The 26,858-nt window shown below is 46.6% G+C and overlaps 1 protein-coding gene across 1 annotated transcript; it reads right to left on the bottom strand.

Annotated features, from left to right (window-relative positions):
• Positions 1–108: 108 nt before the first annotated feature.
• LOC119382711 (trypsin-1) lies at positions 109–25,871 on the bottom strand. Its single transcript, XM_037650545.2, has 8 exons — positions 25,551–25,871; positions 11,484–11,643; positions 8,862–9,137; positions 7,912–8,000; positions 6,085–6,185; positions 4,756–5,012; positions 3,709–3,875; positions 109–2,464 (listed from the first exon to the last, which is right to left on the bottom strand). The coding sequence occupies exons 2-8, from the start codon at positions 11,590–11,592 to the stop codon at positions 2,309–2,311; spliced, it is 1,155 nt and encodes a 384-aa protein (XP_037506473.1). The 5' UTR covers positions 11,593–11,643; positions 25,551–25,871; the 3' UTR covers positions 109–2,308.
• Positions 25,872–26,858: the final 987 nt, after the last annotated feature.

Here is a 26,858-nt window from a genome sequence, read left to right as displayed (position 1 = left end):
TGTTTTTTCTTTATATTCGTTGTATTATACATATTTTTTGCATGTATCGATGTACCTTAGCCCCTCCCCTCTATAATGCTTCTTGTAAGCCCTGAGGGTATATCAAATAAAATAAAAAATAAAACAAAATTTTGATTGACCTCCAAACATGCTTTTGCGCGAACGTTTTGTGAGTGAAACGTTCCATTTCGACTGATCGTCCTGAAGGAGGCAAACGGCCATGAGTTGATTCACTTCGTCTGATGCTCTAATTTTTTAACAGACTGCTAATTATACCGAGCTGCCCTTGGCCTCCAAGACCAGACAGTTCGCCAGCTGATTTCGGAGGTCATATATATACTGCGAAACTTCATTTTGACATCTGTCGAGAGGCAGACCCTTCTTGAATCCAGATGACTGATGCGCCTTAACAATCCGAGGAATAATTTTTATTATCCTTTAACTCGCGCTCTTCAATTTGAGATTATGCCATGTGCCTTTAAGTTTTCCTGTGTGACGAGGACATGTTGATAAAATGGTCGACGTTTCTCGCTAACCAGCTTTATCTCAGATGACTGCAAATTCACCCTTCAGTGAAAGCTATGAAAGTTGCAAATAAATAACACAAAGTAATACCACAGAAAAAAAAGAAGACAACGTTTGGACTCGGGTGGGTAAGATAAGAACATTTCGAGGGTCGTACATATACACCAGCCATACAAGATGTGCGGTGTAACTGGCTCTACACATAGAAAATACACAGTACGCGTAGTTTACATCTTCGTACGCAAATAATAAATAAATGCAAACACTACTCACACGCGGAATAAATAAGTTACACGATAAAAGGCGACAAAGTTGGGTGAATAGCTGTTACAATCGAGAACATCGGAATCTGATGACGCACTGCGTTTCAAAACAAAACTTAAGTCTAGAAAGGCTTCAAGTTAGGCTGGTTGACTGCTGTAATTTCTCTTCATAAATTCGCATACAGATCTTAGGGTCCAATTTTACCTATAGATAACACTTTAACTGCGGTAATTTTACTATAATAATGCCTAGATTTTTTTTTTCACTTTCCTGCATCGGCAGTGTAAGAAATGAGTGTAGTGGGCGGATCTCAAACATGAAACCTCAACCTCGTTTTACGAAACCACAGTCGCACAAGGCCTTTCCAGATGAAGCAAGCTGGTTTGAAAAGTTGAATCGTATGTAAGAATCCAACTCGCAATGCAATAGGCGGCCAACGGTTCTATCAGGATAAGCACTTTCTTTTCCTTAGCCTGTCGTAATCGCAAACAGTCTGCTCCCTCTTGCTCAATCGTATCTGCCTCACAGTTTATGTTAGGCTTCGACACGTTAGTGGCGATCCACTGATGTCAAATACATTTAAAGTGCTTAGCCGGATAGCTGATATACTGCATTTAAACGAGCACACGGCTTGCAAAAGGCGCGCATTGAAATGCCGCAAAAATCACAGTATACATGCTTCTTTTCACTCACCAGACAAACGCAGCTCTGACGTCCGTAACGTTGTGCAGTCAAGCGCAAAAGTTTACGGACCACGCCAGTGCGTGGCCAAGCTACTTCAGCAGTGATCGACAGCAGCGCCACCTTAAATACGCCTCCCTTACGCAACTGACAGTGTTTTCTCACTGGGCACAAATATCGTCTCTCTCTCCTTCTCAACGCGATGCGCTCATGGGCAGCCATGACTACGTGCTTCTGTCTCGCGATCAGTATATCGGTAAAACTGTTATCAGTCGTAATCGTTCGCACACTGATATCTAACCAATGGCATGTACACAGCCGTAAGCACGCCATGATTGCTTTGATTCTGCTATCAAAGAAGTATGACGGCCCTACTGCACACGAAAGCTTTGCGTGAAAACAACGAACAGTGAGTTGCGCGGCATTGGAAAAATCGACAAGCCAGTGAACAAGACAATTTTGGCGCTGCGGTCGACCGTACGTTAACGCTGAGACGTCAGGTAGGTACAGCTTAGCTAAGAACTCAACTGCGCACCAGCGAAGGATTTCTTTAGAACACAGGACGTCTTTGTGAGCCGTACTAAGCCCGAGGGTTACAACGTGAAGATGACGCCTCTACTATAAGCCGTACAGCTTCAGGTATAGTGAAGTTCGTCTCAAGGTTGTCCACCTAGAAGCAGCCTGCGGTCGTTCTATAACACCAGGTGCGCTCAGCCTCTGACGTCGCACCATAGTAGACGGAGATTTCACAGTTGGACGCTGATACTGCCGCATGGACTTCTGCGAAGTAGGAGGGTCAGCCCTCAGGAGTATCCGCGACGACTTCGTCGTGTCGAGTTCAGTCTCGGTTCCGGGCGATCCAATCGAGGAACGTTGTGACACGCGTGTAGGCACCAGGAAAGCGACCGCCGCAGCCGATGCCGAACGACACCACTCCCACCACGTTCCAACGGAAGTCGAGTCCCAGAGCTAGCAGGGGTCCCCCGGAGTCACCCTGCAGGAAGATGGCGCGATGTGTTGCCTTAGAAGGTCTGCCTGATTACGTGTTTGTCATGCTACGCCAGCGATAGTGGTGCAATAGGAGGCACAAGTACGGGGGAAGATGGAAGCCTGAAGGGATGAAAAATCGCTAAAGCCGACGTTTCGGCAAGCGGTCAAGTTGCAGCCTCGAGAAAGACAAGTCCTCTTGTCGAAACGTCGGCTCCAACGACACCCTGCGTTGAGTAATTTCTCATCCATGGTGCAAGAAGAGAAGCACGTGCAGATCAATTGACATCCAACAGCTGGAGCACTAGAAGACGTACCAACCTCCCCCTCTCCGCCCCCCCCCACCCCCACACACACACACTTAAGAAAACAACACATGCAAAAACACCAACGTGGGTAATATGCAGATGCTTTATGCCGCATTGAAGCGAGTAGGTAAGCTAACCAGCCAATCAAAGAAAAAAGTCACGAATGCGATAGCAGGAAACTAATGCTATACGAAGTGAGGCTCGCCAATGGATACTCTCAGTTTGAACAGCGCTCCTGTTGCAAAGGCGGCCGAAGCAGCGAAGAAAACTAGCGTGCTTCAAGATTAGAGCTGTGACACTTGATAGTTCGCGCTCATCGTCTGTTTGTTCGTTTAGCGGCGTCCCTTGAGATCGAGTGACTTCCGTACGCTCCGTAACATGAGCGCGGATACCACGGTGAAAGCTTGAAACAACCCTCTTCCCCTCACCACCAGAAAACCACGCGACCAGACAGCGGAAGGGCAAGGTTCTCCATGCGCAATAAGAAGAAGCGAGCGAGCTCGCCGACGACATTTAAATGCGCCCGTCGTTCTCCTAACGCCATCTCGCTGGTAATGAAGAAACGCTTATAAGCGCAGCCGTCTCTGAGTCCTCCAGCGGTAAATGGTGTGTATATAACGCTCGCCGTTACCTACGTGGAGGATCTGCGTTTCGTGGCGTAGTGGCTAGCGCCATTCGCTGCGGAGCAAGAGGTCCCTGGTTCGATTCCGCGCTTCGGGAGCATTTTTCTGAATTATTTTTCTTTGGGGCTTTATATATATATATATATATATATATATATATATATATATATATATATATACTTATACATATACGGTGCATGACGGCGACGGCAAAATTCAGCCGAGACTGTCCATATAATTGCTATCGCAATAAAATACAACTAATAAGAAGGTGCCACATATGCAAGGGCCGCAGGTACTTCCGTAACTTCGTGACCTACCTGGCAGGCGTCGACGCCCGTATGGTTGACGGCGCACACGAAGTCCTCGGTGATGCCATCAGGTGTGGCGACCCAGTAGCTGGACGATCTGCGCATGATCTCGTCGCACTCCTCGTTGCTGATGACCGAGACGCGACCTTCCTGCAGACGGTGTGCGTACCGACCACCTGCGAATTGAGCAACTCACTTAGGGATGCCGCACGCGACGCAGTGATCTCCAGAAGTGAATATCCCTAACAAATTGAACAGTAGCTCCGAGCAAAAAGTAAAATGGTGAAGTTTAGGGGAAAAGAGACAACTAAAGGATATACGAGAGAAAGAGAGGGAAAGAGAGAAATGAGAGGTGCAGATGCAGCCCGACATGATTAAGGCTGATAGCGAACAAAGACATGATACTTTCTGCTGATAGTTTGAACACCACCACCAACGGGTACGCCACATGTAGCTCTATCATCCTACGGTTCTTTCCAGCGCGTTTAGATTTACTGAACAATATAATTGACCGCACTCATGAATGTTGGCAAACGTCTACTCGTGCTACAGGTACTAATAATAATTGTTGGGGTTTAACGTCCCAAAACCACGACATGATTATGAGAGACGCCCTAATGGAGGGCTCTGGAAATTTCGACCACCTAGGGTTCCTTTACGTGCACCTAAATCTAAGCACACGGGCCTCAAGCATTTTCGGCTCCATCGAAAATGCGGCCGCCGCCGGGATTCGATCCCGTGACCTTCGGTTCAGCAGTCGAGTGCCATAACCACTATAGACCACCGTGGCGGGTGAGCTCCAGGTAAGGCAGGAGTTCAGGGAAAGATGAAAGCTTGAAGAGATGAAAATTTTTGCGGCACCCCATGTTCAAGAATTTTTCCTCTGTTCGTGCTACGATATGTTTTCTAAGAAAGGTCGCAGAGTCCCTTATGCGTTCGCCTAAGACGACTCGAAGGTGAAGGCCACCTTCTTCTTTAGTCTTCCCAGTCGATGTATTGATGATATGCCACCTGTTTATTGTGAGATAAATTACTGCGGTCACCATTTATTCTCACCGAAAGCAGTGTGTCCCCAGCCGAGCACAACAACCTGTCCGCCGAGCTTGAGGTCCGGCTGCGGCAGACACACCGGGCCGATGTGGCTTCCGTAAGAAGCCTTGCCGGCGGTCTTCACGAGCGCGATGTCGTTGTAATGGCGGTCCGTTCGGTAGCGCTCGTGAAGGCGGATCGAGGCGACGGGAATGGTGGCGCTGTGCGAACTCGCCGTCTCGTTCACCTCCAGGATGCCCACGCGCACTTTGTACATTCTGGCGCTGCACAAACGAGATGGGCGGTGACCAAGGTCACTCCACAATTTACACGTGGTGCCAGCCAGGCACACACCACGGCGAAACTCTGATCACCAAGCAGATTATAAATAGCCAGGAGGGCAAGGTCGCGACGGGCACGGGTTGCGGTGTTTATGATTTCGAGGCGGGAAGGTGTTTCCGATAACTTGTGCCAAGCTTTAAAGAGAGGTGGTGCGCTCTACGCGAACGTGACAGAGGCGCCAAGACTGGCGGTCCTTTTATGTTTTGTAATAAAGGTAGCGAAGCAATTAACGAAAAAATGTAATCTGTTGCACCCTTCAGATAATTAGTTTCAATTAATGATATCAGTGCAAGAGTTGTAGAACAGTATCGAGGAGCACCCATTACATACCGTTTCATTAAGATATATCTGTTGTAGGTTTGGCGTCTCCATGCTTCTAGAAAAAGAAACGCAGCACGTATTCTGCGCTTGTACGTTACTGACAGTTCAGGCGTGCTCTGTATCGTTGGTGTGCGCTTGATAACGCATGCATGAATTGTAAGGAGAAAGATCGGAGAACGTCTTTCTCGGTGAAGTGCGATGTCAGGCACAATAGATATCATGAAATTGGTTTCTGACGATTTGTGAGGCTGTCAGTATTTTCGCGTACTTGGGGTAAGGGCTGAGGTGGAGGTACTTTGTGGTGACGCGCGGGCAAGCAACCATAAGTGGAGGCATGAGATATGGCCGCTATTCCTGTGATCACAATGATGCACTCCCATTTCCAAGAAATAACTAAGAGCTTTAGCTTTAGGAGGTATGCAGTTTGCAGACCCTCGGTGTGACACGACATTGCTGTAACTGTCACTATTCCAATACTTACGTATTACTGTGACTATCGCTGTTCAAACAAACGGCGATAGCCGTTGCTTGTGAATGCCAGAATGTTGCGGCATGGAATGGCACTAGACAGGGCCGTTGTTCCCGGTAGCCATCAAAGTCTTATTCCGCAGGATCATTGGCCGCCATCATCATGTTTGCATGTCTAAAATGAAACACACACATGAAAAAAAAAACTTGTACGTATGTACGTACTTATTCCGGTAGTCGGGGAAGCAGTGAGCCGCCGTCAGCACGGTGTTGGCGTCCAACAGAGATCCACCGCATAAGAACTTGTCACCTTTGTATATGGCCGCCTGCGTGATGGCAAAAAAAAAAAGAGAGAAAAGACACACTAAGTACGTGAAGAAGACAGCGATGACTTAAAGGCTCGTTTACACCTGCGACTACAGCACCGGTCGCGCGACCATTTGCGACTAGCGACCAACAAGCGACCCAAGGCGACCGATGTTCACAGCTGCGTGCTACTTATACCCGTCGCCACACAGAATTTCCGTCTGCTCGCATTGCTATTGCCATGCAAAATAAGCTGACGTCCTGTTACTGCGCATCTGATTGGCTCAGAGGTTTGCGACTGCGTTCGCGCCACTGAGAAATCGAGCAGCGAGCGACTGAGCGAAAGTGGTCGCTCTGCGACCAAAGCGCCCATTTGCGACTAATATGCTCGCGCGACTAGTGCCAGTCGCAGATGTGAACGGGCCTTTAAACCTCCCAACAGGTAAGAAGGATACGAGAGGATCCTGTGCATGGCACCTGTCCATGACGCGTCATAAACAGCGCATCTACGCCCCTCAATCATATTTAGGAAATACGCTTTTACAAATTGTGTCCTACCCCCGGTGGAGGCTTAGTGGCTATGACGCCTTGCTTCTAAGAATTACGTCGCGGGTTAGACTCCAAGCCTTCGCCATGTGCCCCTTATAGCGCGAACCAGTTGCTCATGATCAGGTTGTGCAGCAACATGGACGATGTCTGTTGATTGCGTTTCATTGCACCTTGATGAGGAATCAAGAATTTTCGATGTTTTACGTGCCATAACCACGATATGATTATGAGGCACGCCGTAGTGGAGGGCTCCGGAAATTTAGACCACCTGGGGTTCTTTATCATCATCATCATCATCAGCCTGTCTACGCCCACTGCAGGGCAAAGGCCTCTCCCATGTTCCGCCAATCAACCCGGTCCTGTGCTTTCTGCTGCCACGTTATACCTGCAAACTTCTTAATCTCATCTACCCACCTAATTTTCTGTCTCCCCCTCACGCGTTTGCCATCTGTTGGAATCCAGTCAGTTGCCCTTAATGACCACCGGTTATCCTGCCGACGTGCTACGTGCCCGGCCCATATCCATTTCTTCTTCTTGATTTCAACTATGATGTCCTTAACCCGCGTTTGTTCCCTGACCCACTCTGCTCTCTTCCTGTCTCTTAAGGTTACACCTATCATTTTCCTTTCCATCGCTCGCTGCGTCGACCTCAATTTAAGTTGAACCCTCTTTGTAAGTCTCCAGGTTTCTGCTCCGTAGGTAAGTACCGGTAAGATGCAGCTGTTATATACCTTCCTCTTGAGGGATAGTGGTAGATTACCATTCATGATTTGATAATGCTTGCCGAATGAGCCCCAACCCATCCTTATTCTTCTAGTTATTTCACTCTCATGGTTCGGCTCCGCGGTTACTACCTGTCCTAAGTAGACGTACTCCTTTACAACTTCCAGTGTCTCGCCACCTATCGCAAAGCGCTGTTCTCTGCCAAGATTGTTCCACATTACTTTAAATTTTATGCATATTAATTTTCAGACCTACTCTTCTACTGAACTGGGGTTCTTTAACGTGCACCTAAATCTAAGCACACGGACTTCTAGCATTTCGCCTCCATCGAAATGCGACCGCCGCGGCCGGGGATCGAACCCGCGTCTTTCATGTCAGCAGCTTGAGCACCACTGTAGCACAGCAGTCGCGGGCTGATGAGAAATTCTAGCTACGTTGAAGAGCGCCACTGCACAGTTGTGAAGCAGCACTCACCACCCAGGGCCACGCAGATCTTGTGAGCCTCACGTCTCCATTCGGTCCGTTAGTGACCGCCCCCGGATCGTCGACCACGGCGCCGCAGCCTGAGTGGTGAAAGAGAGAGAGCACGAATATAAGTACGATTAGTTGGAGAATGCGAAGGCGATTAATGCGCCTAATAAGCATGTTTGAGGTACCTCTCCATATCTCTAACATTACAGAGCTGCGAAAGGTCTGAGACGGAATCGCACAGAAGGTTGGTGTGAGAGCGTGGCAAAATATAGTTTTATGTAAAAAATATAAGCGAAGCTACAATCCTGTTAAATATATAAAAAAAGAAACGGCAAAAACGAAGCAGATCGGTCAATCATGGTCGCTCTCGTTTTGACTTCTACAGGACGTCGCTGATAGGCACAGGAGGGAAACATCCGCGAAGCTCCATGGAACTTACTATTCTAGGAAACGTCAGCAAGCCAAGTGTTGCCTGAGCGCAACTCAATGTCTTGGTTGCTTGTCTGAAAACGCTTAGTTCAAGCGCTCAAATTTTAAGGTGAAACAAACGAATAATTACATTTTTCTAAGAAAAAAAATCCTTTGACTCTTTTTTGTGAGTCCTGACTCGCCACGTGTGTGACACGTGAACTTTTTTTTTTAGAGATCATTACACCCTCTTCGGAGTGTCGTGGGACCCAAAAGAGAGTTAACGTGCCTGTTTAAAAAGAGACACGTTTTGCAATGTAACTACATTGCAAAAGGCTATAAAACCCATCTTCGAGCATGTTGGATTATTTCAATTCGTGCGGTGCAATCGATCATGCCGTTATCATGCGTCGCCACATTTCCTCGTGCCACACGTTTGTAAGTACAGCGCGTTCATGTAGAGACAGGAAGCGGGAGAAGAGAGACAGCGAGAGAAAGAAAGGGAAGGGAGGGCTCCCGGAACACCCGTGTGGCGACTACTACACCTGGCTCGTTCCGGGGGCCCTCGTCATCGGGTCGCCTGGAAGATAGCGTGCCTGTGTTCGGCGTCGTCGGGTTCACCACGTCGGGCGACGGGCAGCACACCAGCACCGTGCTGTCGTGGAAGCCGCACGGCCGCGGTCGTCGACCGCGACCGGCCACGGCCACCAGAGGCGGGCACCAGGTCAGGGGGACGCACCGGCCGGGAGTGCGGCCGCCTCCACTCACGGAGGCTCGGCACTCCTTGGGCTGGAACTCGGTCCAGTCCGTTTCGCACCGCACTGCGTACCAGATCGCAGTATAGTCAAAAGGATCTTTAGCAGCACCGGTTTGCCGTACCGTACGGTAACACAGTGCCGTCGTCATTGGCACGCAGCTGTTTTAGTCTGCAAGACCTCTATTATCCACTTTGATCATCTCATATCCCTTTACCATACGCAATGAGCAACTCACGCGAATTAAACCTTAAAGAAATTGGGGCAGCTACGCACTAGTGGTGCGAATACTGAGGAAACAACGGAGCTGGTGGATTTCCCCTCCTCCTTTCCCTCCTCCTCATCCGTACTTCCCTTTCTCACCCCTTGCTATACTATACTATACAAGACTATGCCATGATTTACCCTCTCTCCTCCTGCTCACCTTCACACCACTCCTCCTCATCCTCGCTTCCCTTTCCTACCTCTTGCTATACTATACTGTACTATGTTATACACGACTATGATATGCTTCACCCTCTCCCCTCCTCCTCACGCTCACTTCTCTTTCCCACCCTTTTCTGTACTATACTACACACGGCTATGCTATGCCTTACCATCTCTCCCTCCTCCTTACCCTCCTCCTCACTCTTACATCAGTCCCCCTCACCCTCACTTCTCTTTCCCATCCTCTTGCTAAACTTTATTATACAAGGCTGTACTATACTATATCCTCCCCCTCCTCTCCTTCCACCTCAACCTCACTTCCCTTTCCCACCCCATTGCTATACCATGGATGCCATCCTAGGAGCATTTTTTTGTTTTTTGTTTAGTTTCTGCGAACACTACGCATATAAGGCCTATAGCTCAAACAGCTCCGCTGTTAAATGAGCTAAGTGCCGACCACGACGTTACGGTATTACTGGCACTGCTAAAACACTCTAATTAGGGCGCAGTCTGGGTAGCGCACATGAAATTTTCCTTAAGCAAACTTGAGAGAGAGAAAAGAGAGAAAGGAAAGACAGGGGGGTTACCCAGAAGTCTCCAGTTTGCTACCCTGTACGTGGGAAGGGGGAAGGGGATGTAAAAGAATAAAAAACGAAGCAACAAATAACCACATACACACGAGAAACGCTGCAAAAGGGAAGTACAGACGTGGCACCATCGAATGATTTAAACACAGCAGTATGTGCTTTGTTGCGACGAAAACACTGCGGACATCAGACGCGGGTAGCTGGGTGACGCTCTAGTTTACCAGATCAAGAGAGAGAAAAAGAATGATAAAGGAAAGACAGGGATGTTAACCAGAGGAGTCTCTGGTTTGCTACCGTGTACTTGGGAAGGGGGAAGGGCGCGTAAAAGAAAGAAAGAGAAGAAGAGTCTGTGAAGACACTGAAAAGTCATGACCATATATAACCGCCCAAGTACGACACGCCAACATTGTCTTTGAACAATAACAAGTTGTCACTTAGTTCGGTTTCTCGAAGAAACCACGACAACGCCCTCAGAGCGGCTAGCGTTCAAGGCCGGGTAGGCCAGTGTCCTAGGATAGTGTTTTCTGTGAGGGGGCGGTTGTTTGGCTGAATAATCAGTAAAGAACGAGCAACGAATCAAATACATAGGACAACTTGACGGTAGGTTATTTGAGCAATATAATCCGTTACAGTGATTCGGAAACGCAGTCGAATGCAGCAGTCGAAGGTCGAAGACAATAAGAGGAATGCGATTATGAAAGTGGGTTGGGGCAGGTGTAGGGACGACGAAGACAACAATAATGTCATCTTCCATATACAGGGTGTTTTAGTTGAATTGGGCCAATCTTTCAGAAATCCAAGCTTGCGTTTCAAGAATGCCACCAACACAGTACTACTCATTGCTCCCTCGAGGAACTAAGATCATTTTTATTACCAGCTTAGGTAATTATTTACAAATAATAAATTAACTATATTTCAAAGTATTCGTTTATACGCAAGATCTTTAATAAAGAAGTTGTAATGCCCAATAAATATTCAAGGTAATTCTTTAATAAATCTCACGGGATTCGAACAAGTACCACGTGACTAGGCAGTTACGCGAAGTGACATTAGAGCGCTCGAACATGCTGCCACTGTTTGTCAAGGATAGGCATTACAAGATCATACTTGAAATCATCTCTTGCTAGTATTTGTCCACCAATTTAATTATTACTAGAAACTCCACAAGCCCAAAGCAACCTTTATAGCTGGGGTGGCCGACTTGAACAGAGTCCTTTCTGATTACGTAATTCAAGCGTGACACATTAGGATAAACAACAAAGATCTGCGCCGTCAAGTTCTGTAAGATCCCAGTTACAAAATTGCCATGGCGAGGCATCTGACCTACCTGCACAGAGCCGCATCGATATATTATTTTAACTTTCATAAAACACATTGTAGGCGTATGACGTGTACCTACCTGGTGAGAGTTGAAGGAGGACGACGGCCGATCCGAGAATGACGAGAACCGCGGGCATGTTGAAGAGCCGGAAAGCGGAGCGTGAAAACAGATCGACGGCTGACTCCATGGCTCTCTCTTCACTCCCGGCAGTGTCCTTAGCAATTCCCTGGATATTCCGCTGCTGGTATCAAAACAGAACGTTCCAATGAGAAGGCAGAAGCATTACTCATTGTTTCCACTCGCCTGGTTCTTAGACACACCGGAATAACGCGAATCGCACGCTGTTCAGGTCGGCTGAGCAGGAGAGGACACACAGAGAGGCACAAGCGAGTGAGAGAGAGAGAGAGACGGAGAGGAGCACTGGCTCCAGAATCAACAGAGGATCGCCCTCGCCACTTCCTCCTCGCTGTATTCTGCACCAGGAACGCCATTAAGGACGCTGTGATTCATACCTCGGAGCAAGTTACCACGAGACAGCGTAACTGGGGCCCGTGAACGCGTGAGGCTTGCGTAACTTTCCTTGACACGTGGGTTAGGCGAGAGACGTGTCTGTTATGGGCGTGATACACGTTTGCCATGTAAGGAACGCGAACTGTTTACATGCTTGAACGTACGCTGCGCCCGTGTCGCAAGAGTGTCGTTCTCACACGCAGGAACGGCGACCACCGTGATTGGTGTGTCTTCATCGGCGGTTACACTTTAAGCGTACTAGTTAGTACCTCGGACTTTTCCTTCTTGATTATGAAACGGGTAAAAAGAGATGCTGCAGAATAAGTTTGTATCGGTTCGTAGAATAAGTACTATTCGCGTCTTATACGTATAATTAATACTTCGAAGTTAGCACAGTGGTTACACATTGTTTTCACAGGGAATGAAAGAAGTCGCGAGAATGCGAATCAACCCACCGTGACGTCTACCGTACACACATCTGCGTTCATACTATTTGATATGCGTACACAAATACACAAGTACAGAGATGAAATAAGGAGTGAGCAGGCTGGCAACCGCCACCTAGATGGGCACGACGCCTGCCTGGGGAGAGAGAGAAAATGAATAGAGGAGGAGTGAAAGAAGAAAGAAGGTTAGAAAGTACAGAAAAGATATGAAGACTGGAAAAAATAAATAAAACACGAAAAAAAGAGGTTTATAAAGGAGTGGCCAGATCCGTTCGGTTCATAAATGTCAGCAAAGCTCGATGGGCCTGGTCACGTCGAGCAGCGCATAGCCCAGAACTATGAATTTAAACACACTAACATTTAAACATTCAAACAAGGGCGTGCGCGTGTTTCAATATTTGATAAGAATAACAGATATTCACTGTGCAAATATTCAAAAGCAATTATAGTGAACCCTTGCCCTATATACAGCGCTGCTATAAGTGCGTATGTTGCAGAATCTTGTCTCAATTATTTTTTACACAACGAAAAAGACGTATGCTGACCTTAGACCCATCATAAGGAAATGTTTCAATTAGTTAGCTTTGTTGGGACTTTGAAGCCTGCGATATGTTACCATCAGTTCAGATATATGGGGAAACTTGAACATTTAATTATCATTTTCTATCTTAGTAAGTGTTGGGTCAACTTGACAAATCTCTTCTTTCGTATAAGTGCTTTCCGCGATTGAACAGCTGAAGGTTTTTGTCTTACGAATAATTATATTATTCTAGCGTAAGAGGCTTTTGTGATATAGGGCCGTTTATTTCGAACACGCAACGTTAACAATAGGGACTGTTGAATTACTTAGACGCTACCTGGTTACATCCACATCAAGTCAATAGGTGAATGCGACTTCTTTTTCTTCTCGCTAATCGTAATTTGCAGACGGACGTCCGTCTTGAAACAGAATGTTAAAAGATTTCCTTGCATGCACGAAATATCTACCCAGCCAGTGCAGGATATAGCGTACATATAAAAACCACCACAAGAAGCTCTTTTGTTGCAAAAGTGAAAAACCGTAGGCGGATAGATAGATAGATAGATAGATAGATAGATAGATAGATAGATAGATAGATAGATAGATAGATAGATAGATAGATAGATAGATAGATAGATAGATAGATAGATAGATAGATAGATAGATAGATAGATAGATAGATAGATAGATAGATAGATAGATAGATAGATAGATAGATAGATAGATAGATAGATAGATAGATAGATACGCTCAAAGTCGCAGAAGTTTTCTAAGAAATGCGTCGCATTTAAAGAGAGTTTTCTCACCGCAATGTGAATCCAATGCCTCATTGCGGTACTTTAGTATACCACACTCTTGCTCCCCTTCGTAATATTAGGTAATGGCCCCCTCTCCGCTCCCGCCCAGAAATATGTCAAAAAATTCTTGTATAAGTGCACTGGCGACAAGGTTTTTTCAAAAAGTTATGCTACCTTCGCTACAGTTGGGAAGTTGGCTCAAATGTATCAAATGTACACACATCATCAATAAGCGATAATTAGTAGTTAGTAAATGTGGCCTTTAGCACTGAAAGTTTTCAGTGGGCAACTCTGCTGCACCTGAGTGCTCTCTGGATACGGCTGTGGCTACGGCAGGAATTCAAACGTACTTTGCTCGGCTCTTGACTGCGACCACGAAAGACAACTATCGGCTTTCGTTTAGAGCCAGCATCACTCAGAAGGGCGAAACACTGAGAAGGCTGCGACATGTTCGCCTTAACCATGTAGGAAGGAATGGTTGCAGCGAATCGTACTGTTCACTGTGTCTAATATGATTGAAGCATCCGTTAAAGTTAACATTTGAACACAGTGAACATTCGGATACCCGAAATATATTGAGCAGCGTCATTTGGAGAACTGCTATGAACACTGATTCAAATCCTTGAGAGTAACTAATTTTCGATAAATTTCAGAGGTGTTTTGCTTATGAATGCGGCAAACATCGTTTATCCGAATGATTAGCCCAAGATGGGAAAACTGGATATAAACGGATGGATGGAAAATTATTCAATGCAACATTTTTACTGTAATCATTCTCACTTTGCCCCTAATCAATTTCCGCGCGTCATTTGCGCATTCCAATCGAAAATATGCAATTAGCACGAGGTCATTAATGAACATTCGTTGATTATGCAAGTTCTACCCACTAAGTGGCCGTAGGTAAATATTTCTGAAGTGTGCAGAAATATTCAGAGTATGATGACTGCGACAGGGATCATAAGATCAAACTCGATGTGTCTAGTTCGCATTAAACTTTTCCGTCCCCCACAGACCTACAATGGCAAAAAATGTTACGTCTAAGTCCACTGATAAGTGCGGGCACACTCCCTTTGTCAAAACACATACCTTGCGCGCTGGCACTTCACCGAGACTACTGTCAAGGATTCTGTGAGCCCTTCGCAGTGGTGACGTGTAATGCAAATAATTCAAATATGCTCCCTAAGCTTTATATAAAAGTTCAACCGAAACGTCAAAGTTTACCGTGATTGTTTGGGGAACAGCGAAGGAGGCGCCCCCCTGAGCCATCCGAGCTTGCCTAATGATTAGCAACATCCTGAGAGTTAGTGACCGTTGCATTTGTAACTGCAACACACGAGAAATATAACCCTCGTTTCTTTCTCTCCATCTCCCTGTCTCCATTTTTTTCTTTTGCTACAGGCGTGAAAGCAGAAATTGAGACAAGTATATGAATGGCTGGCCACTCTTCGTCATTTCAGATATTCGAGAAAGGACCTCACAACCGCTGCCAAAAGTGTTGTGAAGGAAAGCAAGAAAGACGGCAGACACGTCTAGACAAAATGCTTACGCAAGTTCGCTGACAGCGATAGGGAGGCTGTACAAACGGCAGCAATAATGAGAACTCGCGGCTGGAAACACGGCGTACGAATAATGTATTCATTTATGCAGTTACTGTCAGTAGGAATCATGTGAACAGTTTCAAGTAAACCTCTGCGAAGGTGGTTTGTTGTACTACACAGTAACAAAGAAGCCCGAAATTTTTTGTGAAATGTACCTAAGGAGATTCGAAATAGTAGGCGCAAAGAAGACACGGACGAGAAGGGAGACACACACACACACAAAGGGCGCCACTCTCACATCGTATATAAGGAGAGGTTGGTGCAAATGTGTGCCGCCGGCTACCCCTCTTCTCTTGCATAGTAGTTGGCGTCGCAAAAGTAGGGGACAAGCACAAAAACTTGGAGGACGCTCGAGCTTCGCCTTCGAGAGTATAGAACGCGATAGCGTAATCGGGTCCCGTTCACATCGCCTTCTCAGTTGCTAGCCTCGCTTCTCTTCTCGGTGGAGACCTCAACCACTCCGCAAGGAAAGGAACGTCTGTGCGCGTAACATTGCCCGTTTCAAACTGTACTAGAATGCCTACTGCAAATACAGTTGCGAAGTGCCGACTACGCCATAATGCTTGCTTTTACGAATTGGCAAAGCATCCACTACGCGTCCATGGCGCAACACGCGCACTGGCGCAGCTGCATGCTTTCATGATGCTGCTTCTTCTTCTTCTGATGATGATGATGATCAATTATGCCTGAACGCTGTTTAATGTGTGGGCCTTTAAACCAGTCACTCGTCGCGCAGTTCCAGTTTTGACGCCCGGTGTGGTTCCACGCTTCTGTCACGCAATATTACATGCGTAAAAGTGTCTCCTCGCGCTACATGCCATTCGTATAGGGTTTTTCCCCGAAACAGTTTCAAGCACTGGCGTGGCTCTGTGGTAGAGCGTCTGCTTGCCACGCAGAAGTCCTCGCTTCGATTCCCACTCGAGCAGAAAATGTTTATTATTTATTTACTTGCGTCTATCTCGAATTTTCGCTCAGAACCAACGATACCGACGCCGACAACAGAATTTCTGCGAAACGAGCACATTTAACGTTGTCGCTTTAAAACTACACATATTTGCAGATGAATGAACACTCGCGCACTTAGTCCCAGTTCCACAATACAAAAAAGTGTCCACTCAACGGAAAAGTTCACATAACACAAATATTCAGACAAAGTAAATGAAAGTTCGCCAAGATGTTCTCACAGCCGATCATCAGGCACTTGAAAATTGTTGTTTGCACAAACAAATGCCCGATTTTGTTGGCGCTGAATGAAACAGAATGTGCGATGCAGCTAAGGCTCATGTGTGGTGCACCTTTGCAACATAAAGATGAACCAGGGGCGTAGCCAGAAATTTTTTTCGGGGGGGGGGGGGGGGTTCAACCATACTTTATGTATGTTCGTGCGTGCGTTTGTATGTGTGCGTGCCTATATACGCAAGCAAAACTGAAAAATTTCGGGGGGGTTTGAACCCCCCCAACCTCCCCCCCCCCTGGCTACGCCCCTGAGATGAACATTTGAGTTCATGTTTTTCAATATGTCAATAGTTTAATAATATCTAACTTTGTTAATTTTCATCTGTTCTTACACGAAAACCATTGTATGCGTGCATGGTTCCAGCAGCAGCATAAGCTTCTCAGTATGTGTACGGAAGCAAAGACAGAAGGAAAAGTGACACCACACACCTTTAGAACTAAGCAGCGTCTCTGTCGTCCACTCTTCGCAGGTGCGTTACCTGACGCTGGCTCAATGTCTCACGCGAAGACTCCACGAATATTCTATTCTATATAAAGTACCGCGAAATCCCGAGGGATGTCCCACCCCCGAAAGATAACGCGCCCTTGTTTTTGGCACGATTCTCTAGTTTCGCAAAAACACCGATAGATAAAGCGCCCCTGACAATAGCATCGTCCCTGTTGGTGATAACCTCCTTCAAGCGGTGCGGTGTATCAACTTCATGAGCGGCTTGCTTCGGCGGTCTCCCCTTCCGCTGTTCTGCCAACTACGTCGAACACCGTTCGTGAGGAGGTTTTCGACCTTTTGTTTGACAGTGAGAGCAAATGTTCGTTCAACGGTTTTGAGGTACAATGGATTCAGTGCTAATAAGCGCACATTGATTCTTTGGCTGCTATACATTGTAAAACTTTTCTTTATACTCGCACTGGAATTCTCCGCTTAACTCCTATCGTCGTCCACAGAACCTTGAATCGTTACTCCAGCTGCAACTGCCATCCAAGATTTCTCGACGTGACGCTACAATGCTGTGCAGCTTGTGGATCGGTGTAGCGTTTACCAACTCATTCAGCCATCGCATTGGCATGGCAGATTCATCCATGTGCGAAAGCTGCAACTGTGTAGAGACTATTGAACATCTCTTGTGCCACTGCCCCAATTTGATGAAGGTCGTCGGACTGTCCAGTGTGCCTTGAAAAGACTCGATGATCGGCCCTTTAATGAGGGAAATATCTTAGGAGCCTGGTCGCGCAGCACATCAGCCCAGAAAGCCACACGAGCCCTCCTGCGGTACTTGAAAGCAACCTCATTGAGCGACCGCCTGTGAAACTCGGCACTGTGTGTGTGTGTGTGATGTGAAATGTGTCTATCTTTCTCTCTCTTACTCCCTTATTCCCCCTCCCCATGTGTAGGGTAGCAAACTGGACGCATAGTCTAGTTAACCTCCCTGCCTTTCCTACATTACTGCTCTCTGTTCTTTATATACTGAACAGCGAAAGATAGGCGGCCACCTTCACTAGATTTTCACTAGATCTTCAGTAGATTTTCTCTCAATTTTAGGAGGGCTATCTCTCGGAATTTTACGGTACGTATATACTGTGTATAATGCAACCTGCCTTACTAGGTTGCATGACAGGACCAAAGCAAAAGCTTGCGAATATTTGAAATTACGGATATTCCTCGAATAGCCATGGATATTCGGTTTGCACTGCATTTGAGAATCGACTATATTTGAAGTGGTCCCATAATAGTTTTTTACAGCGAAAGCTGTTATGAGATCACAACAAGGGCCGTTTTCGGCGCCGTAATTGTCCGCCGCCGCCGCCGGTGTCCGTAACCACTATCGCTCGAAATAAGAAAAAAATACGAAATAAGAAAAAAATTCCGGTATGGAACGAGGTTCGAACCTGCGCCCTTTGCATGGGAGCCCAGTATCATACCCCAGAGCCATGCCGGTGCTTGAAACTGTTTTGCAAAAAAGACCTGGGGCGTGGCCAAGGGGGGGGGGGGGGTTGAGGGGTTCAACCCGCCCCCTTGTCATTTTCAATTTTGCTTGCGTATATATACACGCACACATACAAACGCACGCACGAACATACACAAAGTATAGTTGAACCCCCCCCCCCCCAACCCCGAAAAAAATTTCTGGCTACGCCCCTGAAAAAGACCCTATACAGGCTTCATGTCGGGAAGGAACCACATTAACATATGTAATGTAGCCTGGTAGAAGAGTAAAATAACAACCAAGGGTGCTATGCAGGATGGCCCGAGTTTGGCGAAACTCGGAATCTTTCCGAGCTCTGGCGACACCCCCTTTTGAACGAGCTAACAGTACGAAAAGGTCAAATCCATCCACTGAGTTTCATTGGTTTCGCTGCGTTTCATTGGTTACGATGAAACGCGGCGTTATGTCAAGGGCGGTCGACAAACTTGGGTGGTGTCTTCAAACCAGAGGCAACTTCTTTCATTTGTTTGTCGTTCCACTGAGTGCAGAAGTGCACCCGTGCAAAAGAAGTGTCACAAACTTTTACTAACGATATTTTTCAGAGGTACGGGCTGCTTAAATTCCTTTTCAGGCGTTTAATGTTTGCACTAAGTGTCATTTAGAGTAATCAGCACTGTGGCCTCTGAGATTCGCTCCGGCCGAGTGCCTTACAACAGCGCGGCCGGAGCTAATCACCGAGGCCATGTGTATAACCCTTTCGGCCATGGCGGTGTCAATTGACACCATCACAAAACATTTCCCCCAGCATCTCGGAAATGAAACCAAAACTGCTCATTCTTGGGGGAATACTTCTTCAATGATCCCCACTGCTATCGGCACCAAAATTGCGGAGCTTGGTGCTGCAAAGAAGAAGAAGCTTGAGCGAAGTCATGGGTGACGCCGAGGCGGGTCAGTTGAGGCGGGTGAGCGCCATTTTCGGATCGACGTACCGAAGCTGTTTCAATGAGTATCACACTGAAAAATGAGACGTGGTTCACATTTTGTGTACTCTAATGAACAGCCGGAAAAAGATGCTATTTTTCTCATTTCATAACCGCTGAGCCCTGATGACCTAATTTGATGTCATGTCTGTAAATCCATTAATACTTGCACCACTGCCTCAATTTTTTGTTTGTGGTCTTCTGAGGTCATAACTATTAGGAAAACACGCAGAAAAAAATTCCCCGATCAAAATAAAAAATCCAGGGCTGAAAGGGATAATCATCGCGGTCAGCCTGTACGTTCTAGCGCGTTGCTCGGTACGGCGCGCGCCCTCTTCGCCATCTCACTCATCGTCTGCTCGCTCTCCGAGCACGCGCGCCGGGCTGATTAGCTAATTGGCTGGGCGGTATACCTAGCTAATTAAGTCAGGACATGCTATAATCAAGCTAAGTAAGCCATGTCATGCTAAGACCAAGCTAATTAAGCCACATCTTACTAAGACCATGCTAATGAAGCCGTGTAGAGCTAAGACGGAGCTAATTAGTACCATGTTAATTATCGCGACGCTAATTAGGAGTGCGCTAGCTAAAACTGAGCTAATTAGGACCTTACTCACTGAAACCACGCTAACTAGGATCGCCCTAATTAAGGTTGTGCTAATTAGCTTCACGTTAATTAAAACCTTGCCAATTAAACCTGAATAAACAATGACGTGCTGATTAGAACATTACCAATTATGATAGAACTGTATCATTTTAATTAAGACCTAGCTAATTGTTACCATCAGAATTAAGACCGAACTGACGTGGTCTTCACTCCGAAGCAGACCGAGCAGACTGAGTAGACGAGCCACGTAAAAAGCTGAAAGAAGCTAGGTGATCGCAAGCTCCTATACGATGGCTCCAGCCTTGCACTTGTAGTGCAAGCTGACCAAATTATTTCATAATGCAAGGAAGCTTTACTTAGCGTCCACCGCATGAACCGCTTGACAGGCCGGCACGATGACAGTCACGAGTTGAACTGGGGCCTTTTCAGAATCAAAGAGTTTGTGCCCGAGTGCGTGCGTCAATCAGTATGATTGACAGACGCCCGCAGTGAAGATCGGGTGCGCCCACCGCGCTTGCTCTTGACGAGGAGCATTGTTCACGCCACAACGCCAGCAAGCGGCACGATTCATCTATGAGCATATTCGCACATACTATGCACACACGTAAGAAGAACTAAAGGTTATATCATCACGTGGCTACGATGTCTCACATTCAATTTCACCGCGCTCACGATGTACATACCACTCACAGCCATGAAGCAAGCGCCCCTGGTGGCATTTGCGGCGAGAAACGTGACTGTTTACTTGTTTGTGGAGACATTGCTTCTACCGATTCTTTACTACAGAAAAATTTTCAGTCGTGTAATGTAAGTTGCAGTAACCTGTATGTTTATTTATCTGTAATATTCGAGAGAAGCGAAACGAGCTGCCCGAGAGTGCTGCGTGTGTGCCCTTGTTGCCTTCGAGAGTAGAAATTTCCATGCTGCAGGTGGAACGAAAGAACTTGCCCGAAAGAGGACAAACGCCCACCAACACGCCTATGGGAGGCGCGATGTTCAGTTGGCAAAAAGATAGCGCGACAATCACGCTCACGTCGCTGTGCTGTTGGAATGTTGACTGAGTGGCGGTGCAGATGCGTTCGCACGCGGTGTTCCTTTGAAAACCGCCGCAAATGTCGCACATGCGTTTGTGACGCCATGCTCGTTCTTGTAGCCGTTTTTATCAACGCTGCTATCACGCGCTCCGCACTGTCTTCCTATCATAATCGCCGTAGGGCGGGCTCGGAGCAAACTCGTGTGCCCGAGAAGCTCGGGCCATCCTGCATAGCACCCCAAGTGTCACACAACGCGAATTCTGTAACCAGGCGTCACACAATGCGAATTGCGCAACGAGTGAGTTGTTGAATGCTTCCAACCCATTACAAAGGGCTCTGCCATAATTATTTATCGTCATTAGCCACAGCATCAACAAAGTGCACATAATGTCTTACAGATGTTTAGCAGGTACCACGGTTCTGCGCAGAATGACGAAGAATTGCGTAGTGGCTGCTTCCTTACTTCACAAAAATTATGATTTATAGCATAGTGTGTTCCTCGCAAGTGCACTTCTATTGGTTGCCAAGGAAGCCCATAAGGCTCCCATGATCCATTTCCTCAGGGTTTCAATAAAGTTAATTCCCTCACTCTATCTCTTTCTCACGTTAGCGTACGTTATAAAGCGTGGTGGAAGAGTGAAATAACGACCGGGCGTCACACAGTTACGTAACTAGTGGGTCATTTAAAAGCTTCTAACCCATTACAAAAGGCTCAGTCATAATTCTTCATCGTCATCAGCCGTCGCATCAAGAAACTGCATATAATGCCTTACAGATGGTACCTCGCTTCTCCGCAGAATGACGATTAATGTCGTGGTGGGTGCTTCCCAACTTCACAAAAATTATGTTTCATGGCGTAGTGGGAACGTTGCTAGTGCAGTTGTATTAGTAGCCACAAGAGAGTTTATAACGGGCTCTAGAAATGCCGCGAAATGCCGCTCTTCGAGCTTTCGCTGTAACTGTGCTGCGCTTTCCGCGCAGCCCTGGCGTTCTTTTTTGCACCACGAGGATTAACAACAGTTACTGCATTATCCAAGGAGAAAGACGATTGCGAGTAGAGAATCTCCGAATGACTGTGCTCACGAGAATCACAACTGTCGCTCACTCGCGTCACTTGTTGATTGAACGCAGCATTCAGGAAGTTATCAATCAATCAATCAATCAATCAATCAATCAATCAATCAATCAATCAATCAATCAATCAATCAATCAATCAATCAATCAATCAATCAATCAATCAATCAATCAACTTTATTTCGTCTATTTTGGAAACAGACAGAGGAGCAGCCAACAAAAGCTGTCTTTCGACAGCTCGACGAGCCCGCTGCCTCCATTACAAGGGTTCATGGCATTGGCAGCACAGGCGCAATTACATATTCCACATATTACGTGCCATTCAATGCACGATGGTTTCCAGTCTTCCTCACATTTAGCAAATCTTCCTCAATTTATGCAAATCAATTTATAATATTGGCCAAACCTGCTATGTTTGAATTCCTTTAGAAAGATGGGCGATACTGATTTTTTACACCCAGTTTCTTCAACGAGCGCAACACTCCACCACACGCATGTCGTGACGTGTGCTTTTCCTGTTTCATTAGTGCCATTGTGTACTTGACATCGCCATTTAAGAGGAGCTGAACAGGGCCTTAGTTGTGGAGTGGAATGAAAAGTTAAAGGAAGCGCTTTCACCATGTTCGTCACATTTCTTTCTGCACTATCATTTTTTCCGCGCTCATCCATTACTTTTCATTAAAAATATTTTTAGCTGACCTCACATTCATTTCTTAAAGGCAATACATCTGTCAACTAATTTACTTATTTTTTGTCACCGAGGGATTTCACTAAACCTTTATTAGAATATTCGAAGGTCGTTTATTTTTCGAATATTTTGTTCGTTCGAACATTCCTAGATGAATGTGATGTGGTTTAACCCACCATTTGGTCGAGCCAAAGGACGGACGGTATGAATTAGACGAGAATATAAAAGAAAGAACATAAAAATGATTGCAGCGAGGGATATTCAAATTGTAAAACTTGCCAGCATGTTACCAATACTCCCAAGACGAAGGCTTCCAGCATCGAGCCAAAATAAAATATTTCTTCACCTTAAAAACATGAGCAACGAGATGTCTGGTGGTAGTTGTATATAGCAAATGATGATCACCTACACACACACACACACACACACACACACACACACACACACACACACACACACACACACACACACACACACACACACACACACACACACACACACACACACACACACACTACACTATATATATACTACTATATACTACACACTACATATACTACTATATATATATATATATATATATATATATAGTTGCATGTGATAAAGGGCACTGCCTACCTAAATTGGAGCCAACTGCGAAATTTGAATATCGGGCAAACCAGAGAAGGACCATAAGGTTCTAGTACATATTAAATAATGACATTAAATGTATACCATACACGCGAATGCAAAAGCGCAAGAGGCTTGTCCAACACAGTAATCTATTAATATAGATTACACAACACAATATCTACATAATAGACTGATTCGGTACCCAGGCAGTATGAGTATCGATAACGCCTTCTGCACTGACTAATTTGGAACAGCAAGTGCAGCAAAAGATTATTGTCGACCGATCTTGGTGACATTTAAGGTGACACTGCTCTAGAATTTACACTTCAATTGCAGTTCCTAGAAATCCCTGAGAGCCATTGTTGTACCGCATTACTCCGTGTTAACAATCGCTAAAACATTTAATCACCAGCCGATTCGAATAACAAAGAAAATCCGACATTCTAAATTTAGAATGTTCATGCTTACCCCCTAATGCAGCGAACTATGACGCACTGAATGTGCCATTAAAATATCAGCAGGGCCAGTGGAAGTGAACATAAAGAAGAATCAGAAAGGGCATAAAACGTACAGACGCGCTAATGTTATCGTACTATTTTTTTCTGTGATAGTACCCTGTGTCAATCGCAGCATGGATGAATATTGGAAGCGCAATTCGGCGGGCGGATGTGCCACCGGCAGCATTTATCTCGTAGACTTCCGACATGAGTCAGCAGACCTTAGCCTCCTCTTATATCCCACGGCCCGTCTCGAAAGAGCTCCGTGGATGTGATGCTTTCTCGCTGGCAGCATGCAACTTCCGGCCCGTTTCATTCTGGTGAATCGCTTTCGCGTTATCCCCGGCAATAGGAGACCTAGAGGAAGTATGTGGCAGACGGGAGAACCGTTTGTGAATTTATAAATGCGACGCCTTGTTCCAGCGGCAACCTCGAGCAAGCGCGTCAGTTGTATGCACCGCGACCACACATAGGCAACAAAATATATTGGTAAAGGCATGCTAGTAACACGCGTTATCTCGGCCTATATAGGAAAAGGGCGGGTCACTCGCGGAGCAAATGAGCTGCCCTGAAAGGAGGGTAGAAAGAAAGCAAGAGGTAGGGAGAAGAGAAATCGCGCGTGACATTTGCTGAAGCGCGTCAGTCGAGGGCGGGCTCCGCAGAGAGCTGACGTCATTTCCTTCGCTTTCTTGCTCTTGCTACGCAATAATGGACGGCAGTTCCTCTTTGCCGAGCAGCCGAGCAAAGCGTCGTGATGCAAAGGAAGGGCCATGCTCGTTACCCATTGCGACGAAAAACTTGTTACTTGCAACTGCTACCTTGTTATTGAAGGATAAAACGCACTCGGTAATTCTTGCAGCGGTATGCGGTTCTCGCGCAGCGTCTGTCAAGTCATGTGAACTTCAGAAGTTGCGTGCGACTGGGTTGCAGCCATGTTGCCCTTCCGGTCATTGAACGACTGCCCGCGGTCAGCCATGTTGCAACGATCTTGCTGCATATTAAAGCAAGACAGGAGTGTTGGACCCTAACGCTAATCTAGGGGCACGATAACCCGCAATGGTGCAATACGCTGAACACACACATCGATATGTTGAAGGCTAGTAGTGAAGTTGTAGCTCTGGAGAATGAATACCAACGGCTGCTGGTCTTTGTTATACTATGTCGCAATGCTGTCTCTGTTAGCGATCCGGGGAAACCAAGCTTCGTGATCCCACATTCATTTCTTTTCTGTTCAGGTGGAATGGGCGGAGGGCTTTTATAGCCTATCGCAAGAATTATTAAGGATGCACACCAAGGTAATTTATTAACGCTCCCATCGATGGCGTGTTATATGGCAACAGAACGTACATGGCATCGGCGTACCTGTGATTTTTCGCGCTATTGTAAGGACTTCATATGTACTGGGCGCGGAAACACCTCTTACTAGATATATTCGCGATGTGCGGTGAAGTCGCACGACCGTTCCCTCAGCTGCAAGTGTGTAACACTGTATACGTGAGACCAACACGGCGGACATGCGGTTCAGATCGAGAACGTTGCCGCCCGCCATATACAACTGGGCATGCTTCCAGGTCTGCAGCAGCACGCGATATGCTTGGGAATGAACCGTTACCGGTGCACTCACGTGATGGCATGCAGCGCCGGCTCGTATCACTTGATGCAGAGCGCAGCGCCACCTGGTTGGCACAAAAGCACGCACCCGACAGTCTCTTCCGGTTCGTTTCGTTGGTAGTTTCTTCGGGACAGCAGAAGCAATGGCAGAGCCGACCGGACGCCCCTCCAAGGTGTCTGCAACATCACTTCCCTTCCTCGCCGGTGTCTTTGCCGGCGGCAGCGGGCCAAAGAAATGGGCAAGGAAGGCATCGGGGGTGAGTACGGCCGCAGTGTAACAGCCTTTCCGCCGGCGTCGGCACGTGTCGACCTCCAAGTCATCCGCAGCCGTAAACACCGCATATACCGAGTCGCGCCCAGCACTCGTAATGTTCCGATGCTGGGAAACCGGCTCGAAGACGAGGATCACGGAGGTCGCTGGCCTCGCGTGTACAGCCTTTGTCCTGTCTTGTTATTAGGATTCCCAGATGGAGTAATTACGAAGACACGGGAATGTTACATGGTCTCGGGTACCTATGTGGGCAACGGACGCCCATTGGTTGGTATGATCGGGAGCCGTACACCGCCCCGTAGAGAGGGAGTGTCGAGGCGAACGGCAGAGTGAGACGCGCCGCTGGAGATGCTTAGCTTCGTTGCAGCCACAACTAAAAATAAAATGTGTATCCTTTGAGGTGTGAATGGTGCGCAGGATGATTTAATATATCCGAAAAAAAGGCAATGTTATATTTTGTGTCACCGCCAAAAGACCAGGCGCGTGAGGATGTAGTAGAGAGAGCGAACATTTAACCCGTCTGATATTGTCGCTCCACTGCTGGCAAGTTTGTATTTTCTTCCTTTTCCCCTTGCCCAGTGATTTCTGTTTGAAGTAAGTAAGAGTCCCAGCTATCTTCTCCTATATGAAGGCTTTTCTTGGCTTCATTGTCTCTTGGTTTCGCATGGTTTCTTGTGTGCTTGTAACTACAAAAAGAAACACGAAAACGAAAACAAAATACAAGAGCGGACTCACCGGGACCCGTTCTTATCATTCGGTGTGTTGCGAGAAATTACATATAGTTGTGTGAAAAAGGTAAAGAAAGAAAGTTTTTATTAGCGTTCTACAGACCTTTGCTTCCTTATTCAAATTGCATGACTACCGTTCCCTTGCCCAATCTTCTGTAGTACCCCATTTTTGTATATGCATGGAATGCGCGCTTTGCAGTTCGGCAACGCGCAGTTTTGTGCGCACAAGATCTGCGGTGAACGTACGCTATAGAGAAATGCTCGAACACTAAAATTAACGCTCACAAGAATTGATTGACGCTCTATATCACAGCCTTTACTG

This window comes from Rhipicephalus sanguineus, chromosome 2 (assembly GCF_013339695.2).
Source record: "Rhipicephalus sanguineus isolate Rsan-2018 chromosome 2, BIME_Rsan_1.4, whole genome shotgun sequence".
Lineage (NCBI taxonomy): Eukaryota > Metazoa > Arthropoda > Arachnida > Ixodida > Ixodidae > Rhipicephalus > Rhipicephalus sanguineus.
The sequence above is the reverse complement of the archived record's forward strand: the minus strand, read 5'-3'. Positions and strand labels throughout refer to the sequence as shown.